The sequence below is a fragment of the Myotis brandtii genome, unplaced genomic scaffold (genome assembly GCF_000412655.1).
Source record: "Myotis brandtii unplaced genomic scaffold, ASM41265v1 scaffold868, whole genome shotgun sequence".
In the NCBI taxonomy this organism is placed as follows: Eukaryota; Metazoa; Chordata; class Mammalia; order Chiroptera; family Vespertilionidae; genus Myotis; species Myotis brandtii.
The window spans coordinates 861,898-879,251 of NW_005371540.1; the positions used below are offsets into that span (position 1 = coordinate 861,898).

At 51.8% G+C, this 17,354-nt stretch overlaps 1 protein-coding gene across 1 annotated transcript in view; it reads left to right on the forward strand.

Moving 5' to 3' along the window:
* The window catches only part of HTR5A (5-hydroxytryptamine (serotonin) receptor 5A, G protein-coupled), an 8,264-nt gene extending 2,784 nt beyond the window's left edge, over positions 1-5,480 (forward strand). Inside the window, exon 3 of the mRNA XM_005884856.2 lies at positions 4,614-5,480. Coding sequence (XP_005884918.1) covers positions 4,614-4,943 — 330 coding nt within the window. The 3' untranslated portion in view covers positions 4,944-5,480. The remainder of the gene's footprint in view (positions 1-4,613) is intronic.
* The last annotated feature ends 11,874 nt before the right edge of the window (positions 5,481-17,354 follow it).

Sequence of the window (17,354 nt, forward strand, 5' to 3'; positions counted from 1 at the left end):
TGTCGGGACACATTTCTATTGTCTTGGGGAGGGGGTGCTACTGCACCTTGTGTGCAGAGGCAGGGCTCAGCCAGGGCTTCGTCCAAGGCCCAGCGCCCACAGCAAAGACTTCCTCAGACCAACATGCCCGCAGCGCCGGATCTGATCTATTAGATTTCCAAACCAACAACGAGGCAATAGGCAAGAGTGCCGCCCATGTACCTGGGGCTCACGTGTGCGGGCTTCCACCCCAGCTACCCCTCAGGAAAAGAGGCTGCCTTCCAGGCCCTTCTTCATGGACTCTCTCCTGCCACCTGCTGGTAAAGACCATTTACATTCAGTACAAAACACACTTTAAAAGGGAACCGCAGTTACAATTCCTTCTGGGCTCACTGAGCAGGACGAGGGCGCTCACTGCCTTGGAGACAACAGAAGCAAAGCATTGTAACATCTTTGTGCTTTTACATCTATTTTTGGCGCGGTTTTGTTTTTCTCTCTTTCCCTCCCGACCACTTTGAAACATGCATCCCTTAGCTCTGCACGGCCTCTAAGGGACCCGGCTCTGCCTGTGACACGGGCTGCCTCTGTCCTCACGTTCCTGTGAGGGTTAACGACCATCCACGGTAGCAGACACCAGTTTCCACATGCAGTTCCACCACAAACTAGCGGTGTTAGCCGGGGAACACACACATCGTCCCTGTTTCTTATCTGCTGAACTTTATTCACACACACACACACACACCGAAAGCCCAGCCCCTGGCAGACCCCGAGGTGGGGATGGACATGGGAGAGAGACAGGCCTTGCATCACAGGTGATGAAAGCACCCCCGAAGCTCAGGAACAGAGGCACTGAATTGATGGCTTACTCGTGCCCAGCAGAGCCAGGCTGGTCCGGCGCAGCCTCCCAGAGCAGAGCGGCCTGCTGACCTCCAATGGCATTTGGGGGAAGAGTGGAGCTCCCCCGGGGGGGCCTCTGAGGTGTGAGGGGTCTATTGTCTGGTGTGCAGCTTTGTTGTTTGGCTGTTGCTCCGGTGGGAGTGGATTAGAGGGTGCCTCCGAGGTTGCCAGACTTTCAGAAGTGAGGGGCTGCCACTGACAGGTGGGCTTGCAAAACTGTCCTTGAGATGAATTGTTCTTGATCAACAGAGTTTCAGACAGGCTCTGGGCTACAGAGCACCCGGTCTGGCCCTCAATTTGTAGGGACACTTAGTTCTCAATCCCCCACTCTTGGTACTCATTCAGCCAAAGCTTCAAGGGAGACCCCCAAGCTCTGTCTGATCTTCATCGCTGCTTTGGGGTCTCCTTGCAGATGAAGTTTTGTCTGTGGAGACCTGGCGCTCAGGGAGCAGCTCGAGTCGCGTGATTGTGAACCGCTGGCCAGGCAGGGCCAGGCCCGCCTCAATGGGCAGTAAACGTGCATTACTTGAAGCTCTGATGCTCTCCGCAGGAAGTTCACTTGAGCTCTGAACAAGACATTGAACAACTCTGAGACAAACCACAGGTGTTATAAGAAGCGCCTGGAAGATCTCCCAAGGTAGGAGCCAGGGTCTCCAGTCCTGATCCAGAAGGCAAGTCCCAAAGATTCCAGCGTCCATCTGTCCATCCGGGGCAGCCAGGTTGCCTTTTCTTTTGCTTCAAAGGAGATTGTTTTGCCTCATCTGTGGTGTTAATGGAGGGAGGGAGCATAAAGTGTTAGCTGTGGAGTAGACTCCTCCCTGATTGGCCCAAGGAAAAGCTCTTCGCCAAGACCACTTGGGTTAAGCTATTTAAACCTCCGCCCAGAGCTCAAGCTACATAAACATAATCTACTCCCAACCTTTGTTCTTTTACATCGAAACCTGACTCTCATGGGTGGCCACTCTCCCCAGGAACCCTTCCCCTGAAGAATTTTTATCTCTGTGCACTCTTGTAAGGAGACAGAGGCCTTTGAGGGCACTGGGGAGTTAGTTCTTGGACTGGCCCAGCTCCTGGTCCTACTGATCACAGAGTCAAAAAAGCCTGATTCCAACACAGGATAAAGAAACTGGAACAAGAGAGGCGATCCACTCAGGGTCATGGCAGGGCGCTGTCTGCGCGGACCGTCACGACAGTCTCCTCTTCATGGGTCATCTGCTCCTGCCAAGGCGCTTGGTGTAACGGCAAGCACCCATGCTGCTTTGCTGCCATCCCCCAAAGAACCTCGGCTCAGGGCTCTTTCGGAGGCATCAAAGCACCAAGTGACATGCACTCATGGTCATTGTTTAAAGAACACCTGGCGATGAGTTTCCATAGCAAGTAAAGAAGTGAATCTTTCTGAAACACACCAATTATTAGTTTTTGTGCCTGTCTTCTATTTTAGCAATTTTATATGTTTAGTCATTGAGCAACCTGGCTTTCTGTTTAAAAGAAATTGGATTTTAGCCCTAGCTGGTTTGGCTCAGTGGATAGAGCCTGGGGACTGAAGCGTTCTGGGTTTGGTTCAGGTCAAGGGCACATGCCTGGGTTGTGGGCTCAATCCCCAGGAGGGGGTGTGCAGGAAGCAGCCGATCAATGATTCAGTTTCATCATTGATGTTTCTATCTCTCTCTCCCTCTCCCTTTCTCTCTGAAATCAATCCTATATAATAAAAGCCTAATATGCTAAGTGTCCAGTCAACCAGTTGGTCGTTTAACCAATCAAAGCATAATATGCTAATGATATGCTAAAGCTGCTCAACTGCTCGCTATGACATGCACCGACCACCAGGGGGCAGATGCTCTGACTGGTAGGTTAGCTTGCTGCTGGGATCTGGCGAATTGGGACTGAGCAAGATGGGCTGGACATGCCCTGGAGCTCTCCTGCAGTCTCTCACCAGCCCGATCATGCACTGGTGGGGTCCCTCAACCTTGCCTGCGCCCTCTTGCAATCTGGGACCCCCCGGGGGACGTCAGAGAGCCAGTTTTGGCCTGTTCCCACCGTGGGAGTGCCGCTTAGCCAGAAGCTGGGCTCATGGCTGGCGAGCACAGCGGAGGTGGTGGGAGTCTCTCCCACCTCCACAGCAGTGCTAAGGATGTCTGACTGATGACTTAGGCCCACTCCCCACAGAGAGTAGGCCTAAGCCAGCAGTTGGACATCCCCTGAGGGCTACCAGACTGGGAGAGGGTGCAGGCCGGGCTGAGGGACCATCCCCCGAGTGCATGAATTTCATGCACTGGGCCTCTAGTAAATATATGTATATTTTAAATTGGATTTTATCAGAGAGATTGGACAAATGATATATCCAATTTGGTATTATCCCTTTTGTTTTTAACATAATACAACAAACCATAGTAAGGTTGGATTTGGTACCAGGGTATCAGTGTTCTGTTTGGGGCAGAGACACTTCTTCAATTACAGAGCCACAATCATGATATTTCCCCCACGGGCTAAGGATTATACAGTGAGTCACATGCTCTTCAACTGGTGGATGAGCAATAGGAGAAGGAGGGTGTGACGGTTCACAATGAACCGGCTAGTAGAAAATGGTGGTGGTTTCTGTTAGCGCCTGTATGGCAACATACAATTTAAAGTATTAATATAGGTTCTGAGGATGTGTTGACTTAGTGAACTGAGGCCTGGCATTCTCTGAGGCAAGGAGGCGAAGCCGCAACGACTGGCTGTTACGGCGCAGGCTTCAGCAGGCAGTTCTTTGTCAGGTGTCACATGGTCAAGTTAACCCACCTAGAGCCTGGCCCGAAATGGTCATATTTGTACAAAAAGGCAGATTCACGCCTCAGCCAATTTGGCTCAGTAGATAGAGCATCGGCCTGTGGACTGAAGGGTCCCAGGATCTATTCTGGTCAAGGACACATGCCCAGGTTGTGGGCTTAATCCCCAGTAGGGGCATGCAGGAGGCAGCCAATCGATGGTTCTTTCTCATCACTGATGTTTCTATCTCTCATATATGTGTGTGTGTGTGTGTGTGTGTTTTGTTAAAGGCAGATTCATGATAACACATGGAGAATAAGTCTGTGCTCTTGTGCATTTCGCTCCAATTTGTCTTTCTGTCTGTGGACTCTAGGACCACTGCTTTTTCTCCAGTGATGTCTGAATTATACACAATGTAGGTATCCTTGTGTACCAATCGGCTAATGTGGTCATGTCTCAGAACAGTGGCACTTCCTGTATGGAAGCAGAGCCCACAATCATGATATCCCCCCACGGGCTAAGAGAAGTAGGTGTGCTACAGAGACGCAGAGTAGTCTTCTCATAGTGATCTGGAAATAGCTGCAAGGTGGTGTAGGATTGTTCAAGATTTTCTCTGCTTCAAGTTTTCTATTAAATAAAATTGTCTTTTCCTCAAGTCTTTTAAAATATACTCTGTAGTCACAAATTGGTCCTTCATTATCTTCTTTCACCATCTGCTATAATCAATCTTTTTAAAAGAAATGTCTTCTGTTTGGATTTTGTTTTTTGAACTTATTACAAGTTAATTTGCTCGTTTCCCCGTTAGACACCTAAAGTTGCAGGCTGACGGGCCTTCTGTTCTGTAATCGTGGGGTGGTGGTAGATACAACAGCACCCACACAAACAGAGCGCTGGATTGTAATCCATCTAAATCTAGACAATTCCCCTTGGAAGTTTAGAGGGACAGGGACTTGCTGGCCCTTCACGAAGCTTCTGCTTACCTTTTCCAGAGGGTCCCTGCTCAGGAGCCCCAGATGCTGTTCACCGCCCGCCACAACACCGTCACCTTCCAGGCAGAAGGGGACACGTGGAGGGAGCAGAAGGAGCAGAGAGCCGCCGTGATGGTGGGCACTCTCATCGGGGTGTTTGCCATCTGCTGGATCCCCTTCTTCACCACGGAGCTCGTCAGCCCCCTCTGCGCCTGCGACCCCCCTGCCCTCTGGAAGAGCATCTTCCTTTGGCTCGGCTACTCCAACTCCTTCTTCAACCCCCTGATCTACACGGCCTTCAACAAGAGCTACAGCAACGCCGTCAGGAGCTTCTTCTGTAGGCAGCACTGAGTCCCAGGACCTGGGATTAAAAAGGGCTAATTCCATAACTCAGTGAAATCTTCAGTGTGGCCTGTGTCCCCATCCCCAGCTGGCAGCACACAGCCTAGACCAGCCCCTCAGTTCTCCCGTGGCCTTCAAAGCCCCCTTCTCCATCCCAGCCAGGAAGGCGGCCGCCGGGCTGATGTGGTGACCTCTTTATCTCATAGATCTACTCTTTCTCATTCTGCACCTAATAGCTACCTTGCCCACTAAGTGCCCTTTCCTCTCCCAAATCCAGCATGGCCGTCATCCTCGTGCCTGAGAAGTCAAACATGGCATATGCAAGGGAGGAAATAAAATAATATGGGCAGGTTGAGAAGGAAATTGAAAAATGAGTAAGAAGTTATAATGGGGACCTGGGTGGGGGGGGCGGTGTAGGAAACCATCATTCCAAGTATGAAATGGTCCCTACTTCAAATTTTTCTTTCCATGGTCCTGATGGTGCACCCTAATATTTATTGTGTGTCCCAATATTTGACTGCAAAATACTGCCTCTAACCATAATAAAGCCCATAACTGTGTCTGCAAGACCAGTGAGTATTGACTCCTTGGTTTCGTTTGTTTTCAATCCTCACCCGAGGATGTTTTCATTGATTTTAGAGAGAGAAGGAAAAAGGCTAGAGAGAGAGGAGAGAGAAACATTGATGGGAGAATCATCGATCAGTTGCCTTCCAGAGATCGACTGGGGATGGAACCCGAAACCCAGGTATGTGCTGTGACCAGGAATCAGATCCGCGACAAATCTGTGCACTGACAACACTCCAACCAACTGAGCCACACCAGCCAGGACTGTGGTTTTATTTGTGGCAAACACAAACACACACACACACACACACACACACCTATGGACGAGGCAAAAGTTCTAATTGGCCAGTTTATCCTAAAATGCAACAATCCACCAACTTGGAACAGGAACTAAAAGTCAAATCAAGCACTTCCTTCCATTTCGAAGCAACAATTCATGAACATAGAAAATCCACCCATTTCGTAGAATCTGTCAAACTTGCTTATTTGCTATGGTTTCATTTGTATGACTTGTATTCAAGTGTTGCCGAACCAAGACCTTTATCCTGGAATCATGAATTTAGAGGAAAGCAATCGCCATAAAGTTGTTGACTTCTTAAGTATAGTTTTATAACCAAGGACTGTGGAGGCACATTCACCAAACACACGCGTTTTAAGGGGATAGCAGGTAAATTTGCTAATTGCGATTTTGCTATTGGTATGTGAGTCCTACACTGAGGCCAACACTGGTAACTGAGGAGAGAGGCAGAAATATGGTGAAATGTGGCCTTAGTCCTTCACAAATTGACACGTATGTGAAACTGCTAAGGGGAGACAGTTAAATGATGAAGCTGTTCATATGCTCATATAAAGCCCAGGTCATTATACAAAACTTTTTTTTATTGATTTCAGAGATAAAGGAAGAAGAGATAGAAACATCAATGATGAGAGAGAATCATTGATCGGCTGCCTCCTGCATGCCCCCCCGCTGGGGATCGTGCCCATAACTTGGGCATATGTCCTGACCAGGAATCAAACCATGTTCATAGGTGGTTGCTCAAGCACTGAGCCACGCCGGTCGGGCTGTACAAAACTTTTAAAAGATCTTGGGCAACAGAAGTGCTTGCGCTCTGCTATGCCCCCAACCCTTGAATGCATGAATTTAAAAATGAGGTATTATAATAACCTGCAAGCATGATAATACATATAATTATACACATGCATTCTTTCCTAGAAATAAATTATAGAAATTAAGATGTCACACAGGAAAACTGTGTTAATTTGTGGTCTCAGTCTTGCATTTACTGCAAAGATGAGCTTTATTTGAAGAACCTGAGCGGGAAAGGACATGGTACAGCTGTGTGAGTTTGTGGCTGATGACGCTAAATGCAGACAGCTTATCTCAGGAAGCAGACTCAATCAAGCATTTCTTTGCAAACTTCCTTAGATATTGCTTCTTTCTGTCACTCGAAGTCCTACACCTACCAGTTTTTTTAAATACAGACTGTTCGCTATTGAGTTAGCTCCCCGACTATCAGCAGGAACCAGCAAGACCACCGAAAACCACCATGTCCCAGTGTTTATAACAAGGGCAGTGCTTCCGAAACTTCATTCAGTGCCGCAGAGAACAGAGCCGGTGTGGGGCCGTGGGGAGATGACGTCAGAATCGAGGGGAAACTTGCCAGTCTATTCTATCGGCAAGTCCACAGACATTGTTATGCCACTCGGTCATGTCAGCGCTTGTATTACGGTTCACAGAAGATTTACTTCCTGCGAACTTCAGCAATGTGAGGCTTCAGGGAAATGTCCCCATTAGTCTGTGGTTTCCAATGCCCCTGGGCCCTCTCCCGGGATTCCAGGAGCCTCTGTGGAGGAGGATGTCATTCTAATATTAACTTCAATCTCCGACCGAGGTTTTATTCATCTTTTCCTAAGCAAATATGTTTGTTGTTGTTATTCCACATGTACCTAGCACCTCCCAGATGTCACTGAAAACACACATGTATAAGCCAAGCATTGCCTGCGAGGCAGAGGAAGTGGAATTAATTCCCTTACTTCCCTTTCAATACTGCAGTTGTTCATGCCTAAGTGAGAGGTGTTACAACAGGCAAACGCTGGCAGTATCTCGGGTGCAGTTCTAATGTTCACGAAGCCCGTTCACTCTAGGCTGTGGCATAATGTGAGCAAGTAACATGCCACACACAGAGGGTAGTCGCTGCTGCGCCTTTATCAGGTGGGGCGCTGGGAGGGGTGGCGCTGCTCTGGGGAGGGTCTCTCACTGCTGACTTCCGCCCTCAGTGCCCTCCTGAAGGGCCGTCAGGGAAATGCCTTGCCCACCAGGGCCCAGGAGGGAAGGTACTTGAGACCAATGTCTGTCCCGCTAACCATAAGCCAGCTCACCTTCGCCCAAGTGCCCAGGCTGACTTCCCACCTTCCAGGAGTCCACGGGCTGGCGACCGGCTTCTCCAAATGACGCAGGCGCGCTGCTGGTGGAGGATGCTGCTCTCTGCTTGAGGAGCCCCTGGGACTGCAGGCCGAGCTCTGCTCCCCCCGCTCCGCCAGGCCCGTCCAGCAGGCACTGCACGCAGGGACTCAAGAGGCTGCGGACCAGAGGGGGCGGGCCTTGCTGAGCCCGCCTGCATCGCCACACCTGCGCCTCACCTGGCACACAGGTGATTCCAGGAGTGCGGTGGGTCCTGCTGGCTGGTTTCCTCTGCCCTTAAGAGATGCCAGCGCCCGCTGGCTGCGTGGAGGTCTGCAGAGGCCTGAGCTCCTGGGGCAGCAGCTCCTGGGGGGATGGCAGCCCCCCGTTCCCATGGGTCTCACTGCCCGATACCGGGCCCCTCCGAGGGGGTCTCAGGACGGCACTTGGGGCTCCTCCTCCGAGCTTGGAGATCTTAGGAACCTCAGGGGTCCTGCCGCCCCAGTCCTCGGGCACCTGCTCCCCCAGTTCCTGCCTCTGTGGCTCCCTCGTCAGCTGAAGCCCCTGACTAAGGAGCCCTCCCATTAAGTTCCCTGTCACCAGGCGGTGGCCCACCTTCCCGGCCATCCTCTGCCTGGGATGGGGTGGGGCCACCTGGCTCACTGACCCCTCCACGGTTCTCAGAGAGCCCAGGCAGGAGAGCTGAGCAGTGGCGCTCACCGTGATGGTCACCTTGGACCTGACCTCCTCCTTCTCGGTCAGCTCCGCTGGAAACTGAACTTGGGGGCTCGCAAGCCGAGTATGTCCCCGGAATTCATTTGTTGGTCTTCTAACCCCGAGTATCTCCCAGTGGGTCTGTATCTGGAGAGGGGGCCATTAAAAAGTGGTACAGATAAAACGAGGTCACAGGGTGGCCGTGACCCAGTGTGACTGCGTCCTTATAAGAAGAGAGATGAGGACACGGAGAACGACCATGTGAGGACGCAAGAGAGGACGGCGTCTACACGCCAAGGAGCGAGGCCTCGGGAGGAACCAGCCCCGCCCACACCTCCAGCTCGGACGTCCAGCCTCCAGGACGGGGAGAGAATAAACTGATTTTGTTTAAACTACCTGGTCTGCGGGGCTTCCAATGGGGTGGGGGGGAGCGAGTGGCGGTGGGGGGGCCCAGCCTCACTGGAAGGTCAGAGCCTTGCAGGTGACCTTCCCAACATACAACAAGTCAGAACTGCAAGGTCAGCTGAAGGAAAGGGTCTGGTGCACACAGGCAGACAAGCCCACCTCCCACCAGCACCAGTCAGCTGCCTGACCCTCACCAGGGTGCCTCCGTCCTGCCCAGGCACCTAAGTGTGGAGGGAGGGCCTGGCCCGCATGGGAGAAGGGGCCGAGAGCAAGGGGCAGAGGCTCTCCCTGGCTCTCCTCCCGCTCCTGCCCCTCAAGGCGGGTGGTGTCCCTGGCCATCCAGTTTTCCCCACAGCTGGACCACGGGAGGGCACTAGCCCGGCAGCATGGACGACTGCCCCGCTGGTCTGGCATCAGCGAGAAACCTCGCCGTGATAGCGCGTCCCCTTCTATCCCACAGCAAAGGGGCTGCCTTCCTGCGTCCGCAGATGTCTTTAGGATCTTTCTGACAATGGGCAGTTTGTCTTTTGTGCTTACGTTCCTTTCTGTATGTTGGGACAATCTCATTTCTGGTGAGGTCAGAGAGGGCGGGGCCAGGGAGTAAGGCCTGCCTGGGGGACAGGTGCGTCTGTCGTCAAAGCCACACTCCGGGGAACAGAAGGGACAATGGCTCTCCTGCCCATTGAGTCAAGGTCTTGAATAAGGCCGACAGGTGAATGGGAGAGAGTGTCCCTGGGAATATGGTAAAAATAGGAGCCTGGAGTGCGTGTGCGTGTGTGTGTGTGTGCATGTGTGCATGTGCGTGTGCATGTGCGCGTGTGTGTGATTTATGAGAATGTACAAGACTGCACATTTTTTAATGGTTTCACTTTTCTTTTTGTTTTTTGTTAATCCTCACATGAGGATATCTTTTTCCATTGATTTTTCAGAGAGAGTGGAAGGGAAGGAGGGAGGGAGGGGGAGAGAGAGGGAGAAACATCGATATGGGAGAGACACAGCGAACAGTTGCCTCCCACATGTGCCCCGACGGGGTGGGGAGCGAACTCTCAACCCAGGTACCTGCCCTTGGCCGGGAATTGACCCTGCAACCCTTTGGTGTGCGGGCCGGTACTCCAGCCACTGAGCCACACTGGCCAGGGCTCTTTTTTTAAAATTTTATTAAATGTTTTGGGTTGCATTGGTTCATAAAATGATAGAGGCTTCAGCTGTACAATTCTATAACACACCATCTGTAATTGTGCTGTGTTCAGCACCCCAAGTCACCATTGTCCCCCCTTATCCTCTTCTACCTTCCCCAGCCCCTTCCCCTCAGGTGACCATCACACTGTCGGCTGTCAGGCAGCCACCCGGGGGCCCCGGGCTCCGTGAGCTTACACCGGCCCGCAGCAGAGCCACCGGCACCAGGGCATGGCCCTCCCTTCCCCGAGTGCGCTCTCCTCCGCGTGACTGCTCCTCCTTGTGCACGGGTGCCACACCTCTCGCCCACATGGCCTCTGAGTCTGTTGCGGTCCCCAGGGGTCTTTCACTGCTCTTCACTGCCCTGGTTTCCTCAGATGGTTAAATACCATTTTCCAAACGACTGCCCATCTCTGTGCCTGGCTCCAGATGGAGCCAGGGCACCTTCCTTAGGGTTGCGTGAGTGTCTTTTAAGTTAAGGCGAGGGAGGCTGGCCCCTTTGTGATGCTGGGCCCTCCTGCCCAGGAACAAGGGTGTCTTTTCTGAGGTGTAATACAGCCCCTGCCTTGACAGGGCTGGTGCCTCACCACCTCTGCCAGCTGTGCCGGGGCCTTTGAGACTCCAGTCGGTGGTTCACTGGCTGACTCGGTGTCTGTGCCGGAGCTCGGGCTGCGTGTGGCGCGGCGCAAAGCCTCTAGTGAGCGCCGTCCTCCTGGGCCTCCTTGGCCTACGGCTCTTCACCGCCCCCCGCCCCCCCTCCCCGCCCTGCCTCAGGTCTCTCCTAGACAGATAGAGGATAAACCCAGGATCTCAGACTGAAAGGCCCTCCCGTGAGGGCCACCTTCGCCCCCCACCTCCGCCAGGTGCCCTGGGCCCGGGCAGTGCTCAGAACAGAGCGGCGTTGAGGAGGCCTCTGCAGCGCGCACAAGCAGCACTTCCCTGCTGATCCGTGCCATTGCGATGTACCTTCTGTGCTCAGGAGCACCGTCCACGGGCCAGCAGCTCTGCTCCGGGACCACCCACCGGCGGATGTCTGCTGCCCGCAGGGCTTCTCCCTCCAACACCCCGCGAGACTGTTCTTCCTGTGCTGAAAGAGAGACACCAAGTCTGTCGGGGGGACTCAGCATGGCTTTCTGTCTAGGAGTACATACATGTTCCTTCTTTATCCCGAGAGCCACTATGTCAGTCACCTTAAGAAAGAATATCCAGCTCTGGTCGGTGTGGCTCAGTGGATAGAGCGTCGGCCTGCGGACCAAAGGGTCTCAGGTTCAATTCCAGTCAAGGGCATGTACCTCGGTTGCAGGCTCCTCCCCGGCCCAGGCCCTGGTCAGGGTTCGTGCAGGAGACAATCAAGTGATGTGTTTCTCTTACATCGATGTTTCTCTCTGTCTTTCCCTCTCTCTCCCACTCTCTAAAAATCAATAAAAAAAATATCCTTAGGTGAGGATTAACAAAAAGAAAAAAAAGAAGAAGAATATCCAGCCCTTGCCGGTATGTTCAGTGGTTAGAGCATAGGTCTGCACACCGAAGAGTCAAGGATTTGTTTCCTGGTCAAGAGCCTGTGCCTGGGTTGCAGGTTCAATCCCTCACCCCAGGTCAGGGTGCGTGCAGGAAGCAACCAATTGATGTGTCTGTCTCACATCAATGTTTCTCTCTCTCTCTCTCTTTTCCCCTCCCCCTTCCACTCTCTCTAAAAGAGAAATCAATGGAAAAATATCCTCAGGTGAGGATTAACAACAACAAAAGAATGTTCAGACGGTAAAAGTGCCCACTTTCTAATTTTTAGCCAGTTTATTTTTGCTTAGAAGGAGCATGAAAATAAACCTTGTTTTCTTAGTTCCAGTTCAGTGGGGTTCTAGAATCTAAGTCCAGTTACAATTAAAGAGAATGTCGTTGCTCCCACGGGGGGAGACAGGATGCCAGGAGCCCACAGTTGTTAAATAATGCTTATTGCACTTAACAACATGGAGGGACTTTAGACCAGTTTAAAAACAGTGAAAAATCGGTGGGAAAAAGATAGGGTTCACTGTTCATGTAAGTAAAACAACCATTCAATGTCCAGGTAAAGGTGGTTCTAATGCGACAAACACCCCTATTGTCCTTGGTTTTGCTAAAACAGTCCCTGGTGGAGAGTCGTGTGAACACGGTGGAGGCAGAAACATTGTTAATCCTCACCTGAGGATATTTTTCCATTGATTTTTAAAGCGAGTGGAAGGAAGGGGAGAGACAGAGAGAGAAACATCGATGTGAGAGAGAGACATCGATTGGTTGCATCCCACACACGCCCTGACCAGACCCTGGGATCAAGCCTGCAACCAAGGTACATGCCCTTGACCAGAATCAAACCCAGGACCGACGCTCTGTCTACTGAGCCAGACAGGCTAGGGCTATAGCACGCGGGTCTTTGTCTTAAAAATGTTGGGTTTGTTGTTTTGAACAATGAACATCTGTACACGGGTCTTTCAAACAAGATAAACTGTCTTTTTTAAAAAGTAAAATAAAACTTAGTCTCTGATATTTCAATAACTAATTGAAAAACACTTTGTTGTTGTTTTTTAAAATCTCAGTTCTTTTTTAAAAAAATATTTTTTTATTGATTTCAGAGAGGAAGGGAGGGAGGGAGGGAGGGAGAGAGAGAGAGAGAGAGAGAGAGAGACAGAAATATGATGAGAGAGAATCATTGGTCGCCTGCTTCCTACACACCTCACACTGGGGACTGAGCCCACAACCCGGGCATGTGCCCTTGACCAGAATAGAACCATAACTTCCTGGTTCATAAGTCGAAGCTCAACCACTGAGCCACACCGGCGGACTTGAAAACTACTTTGCATAGGACCTATGCCATAGGTCATTGGGGCTGGTTCCAAGAAAAGACAAATCAAATCTCACCCGAGAAACCTTTTCCTCCATATCTATAGCTGCTAGCCTGTTTCAGATTGTTTTCTAAGGTGCAAACGCCAGGGTTGTGGACCGAATGTTTATGTGCCCCACACGCTCATTCACTGTAGCCCTAACCCCCAGGCTTCCCAAGGTGAGGGCTGGGGAGAGGGGGGCGACTCGCTGGCCAGGGCACCCCTGAAATATGAAAACCAGCCAGGATTTGCCTGTCAGGAGCCAGTGTCTGAAGGCACCTGGTGGTGGACTGTGGAGGCAGCGATGTGATCTGGCTCGTAAGAGGTCACACCGGTGGACACAGACATCTCCCACCGAGACAGGGGGTGGGGAGGAAGCAGACAGTCACAGCCAGGGCCACACCCACCCCAGCATGTTCACTAATAACAGGGCGACATGGAAGTGATATGAATATTAACCAGGAGGGAATTTGATAAGATGTTTCAGAATAACGCCTGCGGTGGCGAAGCATGGAGCCATTCCATTGTGTGTGTGTGTGTGTGTGTGTGTGTGTGTGTGTGTGCGCGTGCCCGCGAGCAAGTGACATGAAATGAAGACTATGACGTATTTCTACTGAAAGAAGTTCACAAAACAAGACCTCATAGCTTTACACATTTTTGTCTTTAAGTACTTACCTCCATGGGGAGGTGTGTGTAGCCTAGACGGTTATAAAGCAAGACGTGAATGTTGCTCACCTTGATGTGTCAGGGATTACAGGTGACTTTTTAAAATTTTTCAAAAAATATTTTTTATTGATTTCAGAGAGGAAGGGAGAGGGAGAGAGAGATAGAAACATCAATGATGAGAGAGAACCATTGATTGACTGCCTCCTGCACGCCCCCTACTAGGGATCAAGCCCAAAACCTGGAATCGAACCTGGGACCCTTCAGTCTGCAGGACAACACTCTATCCACTGAGCCAAACCGGCTAGGGCCAGGTGACTTTTTAAAAATTTATTTTGGAGAGAGAAAGGAAGGGGGAGAGAGTCAGACAGAGAGAGAGGGAGAAACATCGATGTGAGAAACATCTATCAGTTGCTTCCCGCACTCACCCCGACAGGGGATTGAATCTGCAACCTGGGTACGTGCCCTGACTGGGGATCGAACCCACCACCTTTTGGCGTACCGGATGATGCTCCAACCAACCGAGCCACCCAGCCATGGCAACAGGAGCCGAAGCATAGGCACTCCATCTTGTTCCCGTAGCCTCTATGTTGTAAAAACTGCTGTTTGAAAATTTTCCACTAAACATAGATGGTTCTTTGTTCTGTAAATTAACTCTGCTATTCTTGGCTTCTGTAAGCATGCTTGCTCAAATAATAGGGAAAATAAGCTCAATTATCTGGCCTTGCATACCGCTCTGCTGATATAAGAGTTGGTCTGGTCTGTCCCTGGTTACTCCCATGCCAGGTGTCTTTTAGTTATCTAAATATTATCTGAATTAGGCTGTGCTCAAAACTACTAAGTTATGCCGTGCTCAAGGTTACAAGCTTCCTGCAAAATACCTACATAGGGCTCTTTGTAAAGCCTGCGAAAGGTCCGGAAGCCCCATCCCATATTTGGGAGACAAAGAAACCAGGAGCATATAAAGGGAAAGCTTCCTCCATGTTACTTTGCTCAGACTCTGGAGGCTACTCCTCTGAGACCACTCGCGTACAAAGACTCCAAATTTGGCTTACTAAGGCGTCTTCTGTTTAGCTCGCTGATTTCCAATATAACAGTGCCTTTTTCTTTGAACTTTTTAATGCTTCTCACACTCTTGCAATGAGTGTAAGTCCTCAAAGGTGCCTGCACTTCTGAGAGCTCTGCGAGCTGGAGCCAGAGCGGAGCTGTCAGAGGCAGAGAGCTCGGTCCGACTGAAGGCAGACTCACTCAGCACAGTGCTGGCCTCACGGCGACCGGCACGCCCCGCGCTCCTCTGGAGGCCGAGCTGGGAAAGCGGCTTCCTGACGACCGCCTTGTGGTTTTTAGAGCAATAAAGGCCGGTTGTAGAAAATTCCAGCAACGCGTGTGTGATTACCTTTCATGGGTGACCCAAGCGAGGCTGGGGCTGCCATCTGTCCGTGCCGGAGGCCGGGCTTCCCGGGGGCAGAGGACGGGTTTCTGTCCCTGCTCCTGCCGGGAGGCTGTGATGGGGAGATGTTAGCATGTGTGATGAATTATTAATGGAAGAAGCTGTGAGACCATACATATTCAAGGGGATACATCTGTTTCCCCAGATGCTGTGTGTAGGGCAGAAAAAGTACGTTTTACTGAAAAGAACAACTTGTCAACCCCAAGTCTCTTCTTGCCTGGGCCCGAGCTCGACAAGGAGAAAAGCGTTTTCTGAAGGTCACATGAAGGTTGAACTGAGACTGTGGGTGTGCGCATTGCAGGACAGGGCCTGGATAAAACCATGTTCAACAATTGCTGCATCGCTGCCCACTCCCCTCCCCCTGCCCTTAGTGGAGGCTGTCTGTGAGAGGACTTTTTGTTTGTTTGTTAATTCTCACCCGAGGATATTTTTCCATTGATTTTTAGAGAGAGTGAAAGAGAGGGAGAGAGACAGAGAGAGACATATCATTTGGTTGCCTACCACAGGCGTCCTGACCAGGACCAGGGATTGAGCCTATAACCCAGGTACATGCCCTTGACTGGAATCGAACCTGGGACCCTTCAGTCTGAGGGCTGATGCTCTATCTACGGAGCCAACCAGCAGGTGAATTAAGACCGTGGTGGAACCCTGGGAAGAGGAGAAGGGAGCAGGCAGTGCCCCCAGGGGTCTGCAGTTGCAGGATTGCGCCTGGTGTAGGTGGGGCACTGGGGTCCCACAGGACTTGGACAAGACCACTTCCTCCCAGGAAGAGGACGGAATGACCCAGGGGCCAATGCTTCCATCCCCAGGGCACGTCTCTGCTCGAACCTGCTTCTGCAGGAGGAGGAGACAATGAGAAGAAAGGTTTGAGGGGAAGCGAGCTCAGAGTAGGCGAGGCTTCAGGAAGGTCCTGGGACAGACAGGGTCCCATAACACTCAGCAACACTGTCCCCCAACACGACCTGCATCGTTTACAGACGGAATTCGTCTTAAACCAGCCTTTGTCCAGGCGTGTTTCCTACCGCCCAGATCCTAAGGATGTTTGTAGATGCTACGCGGACACGGGGCTCCAGCTGGCCGGTCTAGGAGATGCTGATCTGAAGCCTCTGGGGAGAGGGAATGGACGATGCCTGTTGTCTGCAGAGTCTGGTGAAAACGGGGCTGGTGGGAGCAGGTGCTCTACTGACATCTGGAGAGTAGAGGCCTGAGATGATGCTAACACCCTATGAGGCCGGAAAGGTCTAGTGCTGAGGTTGGGGGAAGCTGATCCTGCCCCCAGCCTGCCCCCAGCCTGCTCCTCCCCCCGGGCCTCAGGGTGAGGACACGCTACCCTGTGCTCTGCCCTGGAGTGAGGAGAACATGAGGGGCCACAGGGAGTCACCTGCTGAGCAGGCGGCTCCTACAGGGACACTCCTCCATGCTTCCAGCACAGCAAGCCTGGCTCCCAGCGGCAGTCTCGGGGCCAGTGAGTCTCCTGAAGAGGCCTCCGCTCCCCCGTCTAAATGCAGCCTCAGTTCACCTGCAAGTATTTGGGGGAGCATAGAAGCCTTAAAGGGCTTGGAAGGGGCTAGCAACAAATTCCAGTTAAACCTGATGTTTACGCAGATATTTTTGTTTGTGAAGCAGAAGAGCTTATAAATCAACTAGGGGCCTGGTGTACAAAATTCATGCACTCGGAGTGGGGAGGGTCCCGAGGCCCAGCCTGTGCCCTCTCACAGTTTAGGACCCCTCAGTGGACATCCCTCTTACAGTCTGGGACATCCCTCTCATAGTCCAGGACCCCTTGCAGTCCGGGACTGCCCACCTGCTTGCTGCTCCTTACCGCTCGGCTCGCTCCCGCCACTACTGCTGCGCTTGCCAGCCGTGAGCCCGACTCGTGACTGAGCAGCGCTCCCCCTGTGGGAGCGCACTGACCACCAGGGGGCAGCTCCTGCGTTGAGCATCTGTCCCCTAGTGGTCAGTGTGTGTCATAGCAACTGGTCATTCTACTGTTCAGTTGATTTGCATATTAGGCTTTTATTATATAGGACTAGAGGCCCGGTGCACAAAAATTTGTGCACTTGTGGGGGCGGGGGGTCCCTCAGCCCAGCCTGTGCCCTCTCGCAGTCTGGGACCCCTCGGGAGATAACGACCTGCTGGCTTAGGCCTGTTCCCGGGTGGCAGAGGGCAGGCCCAATCCCTAGGTGCAGCCCCTG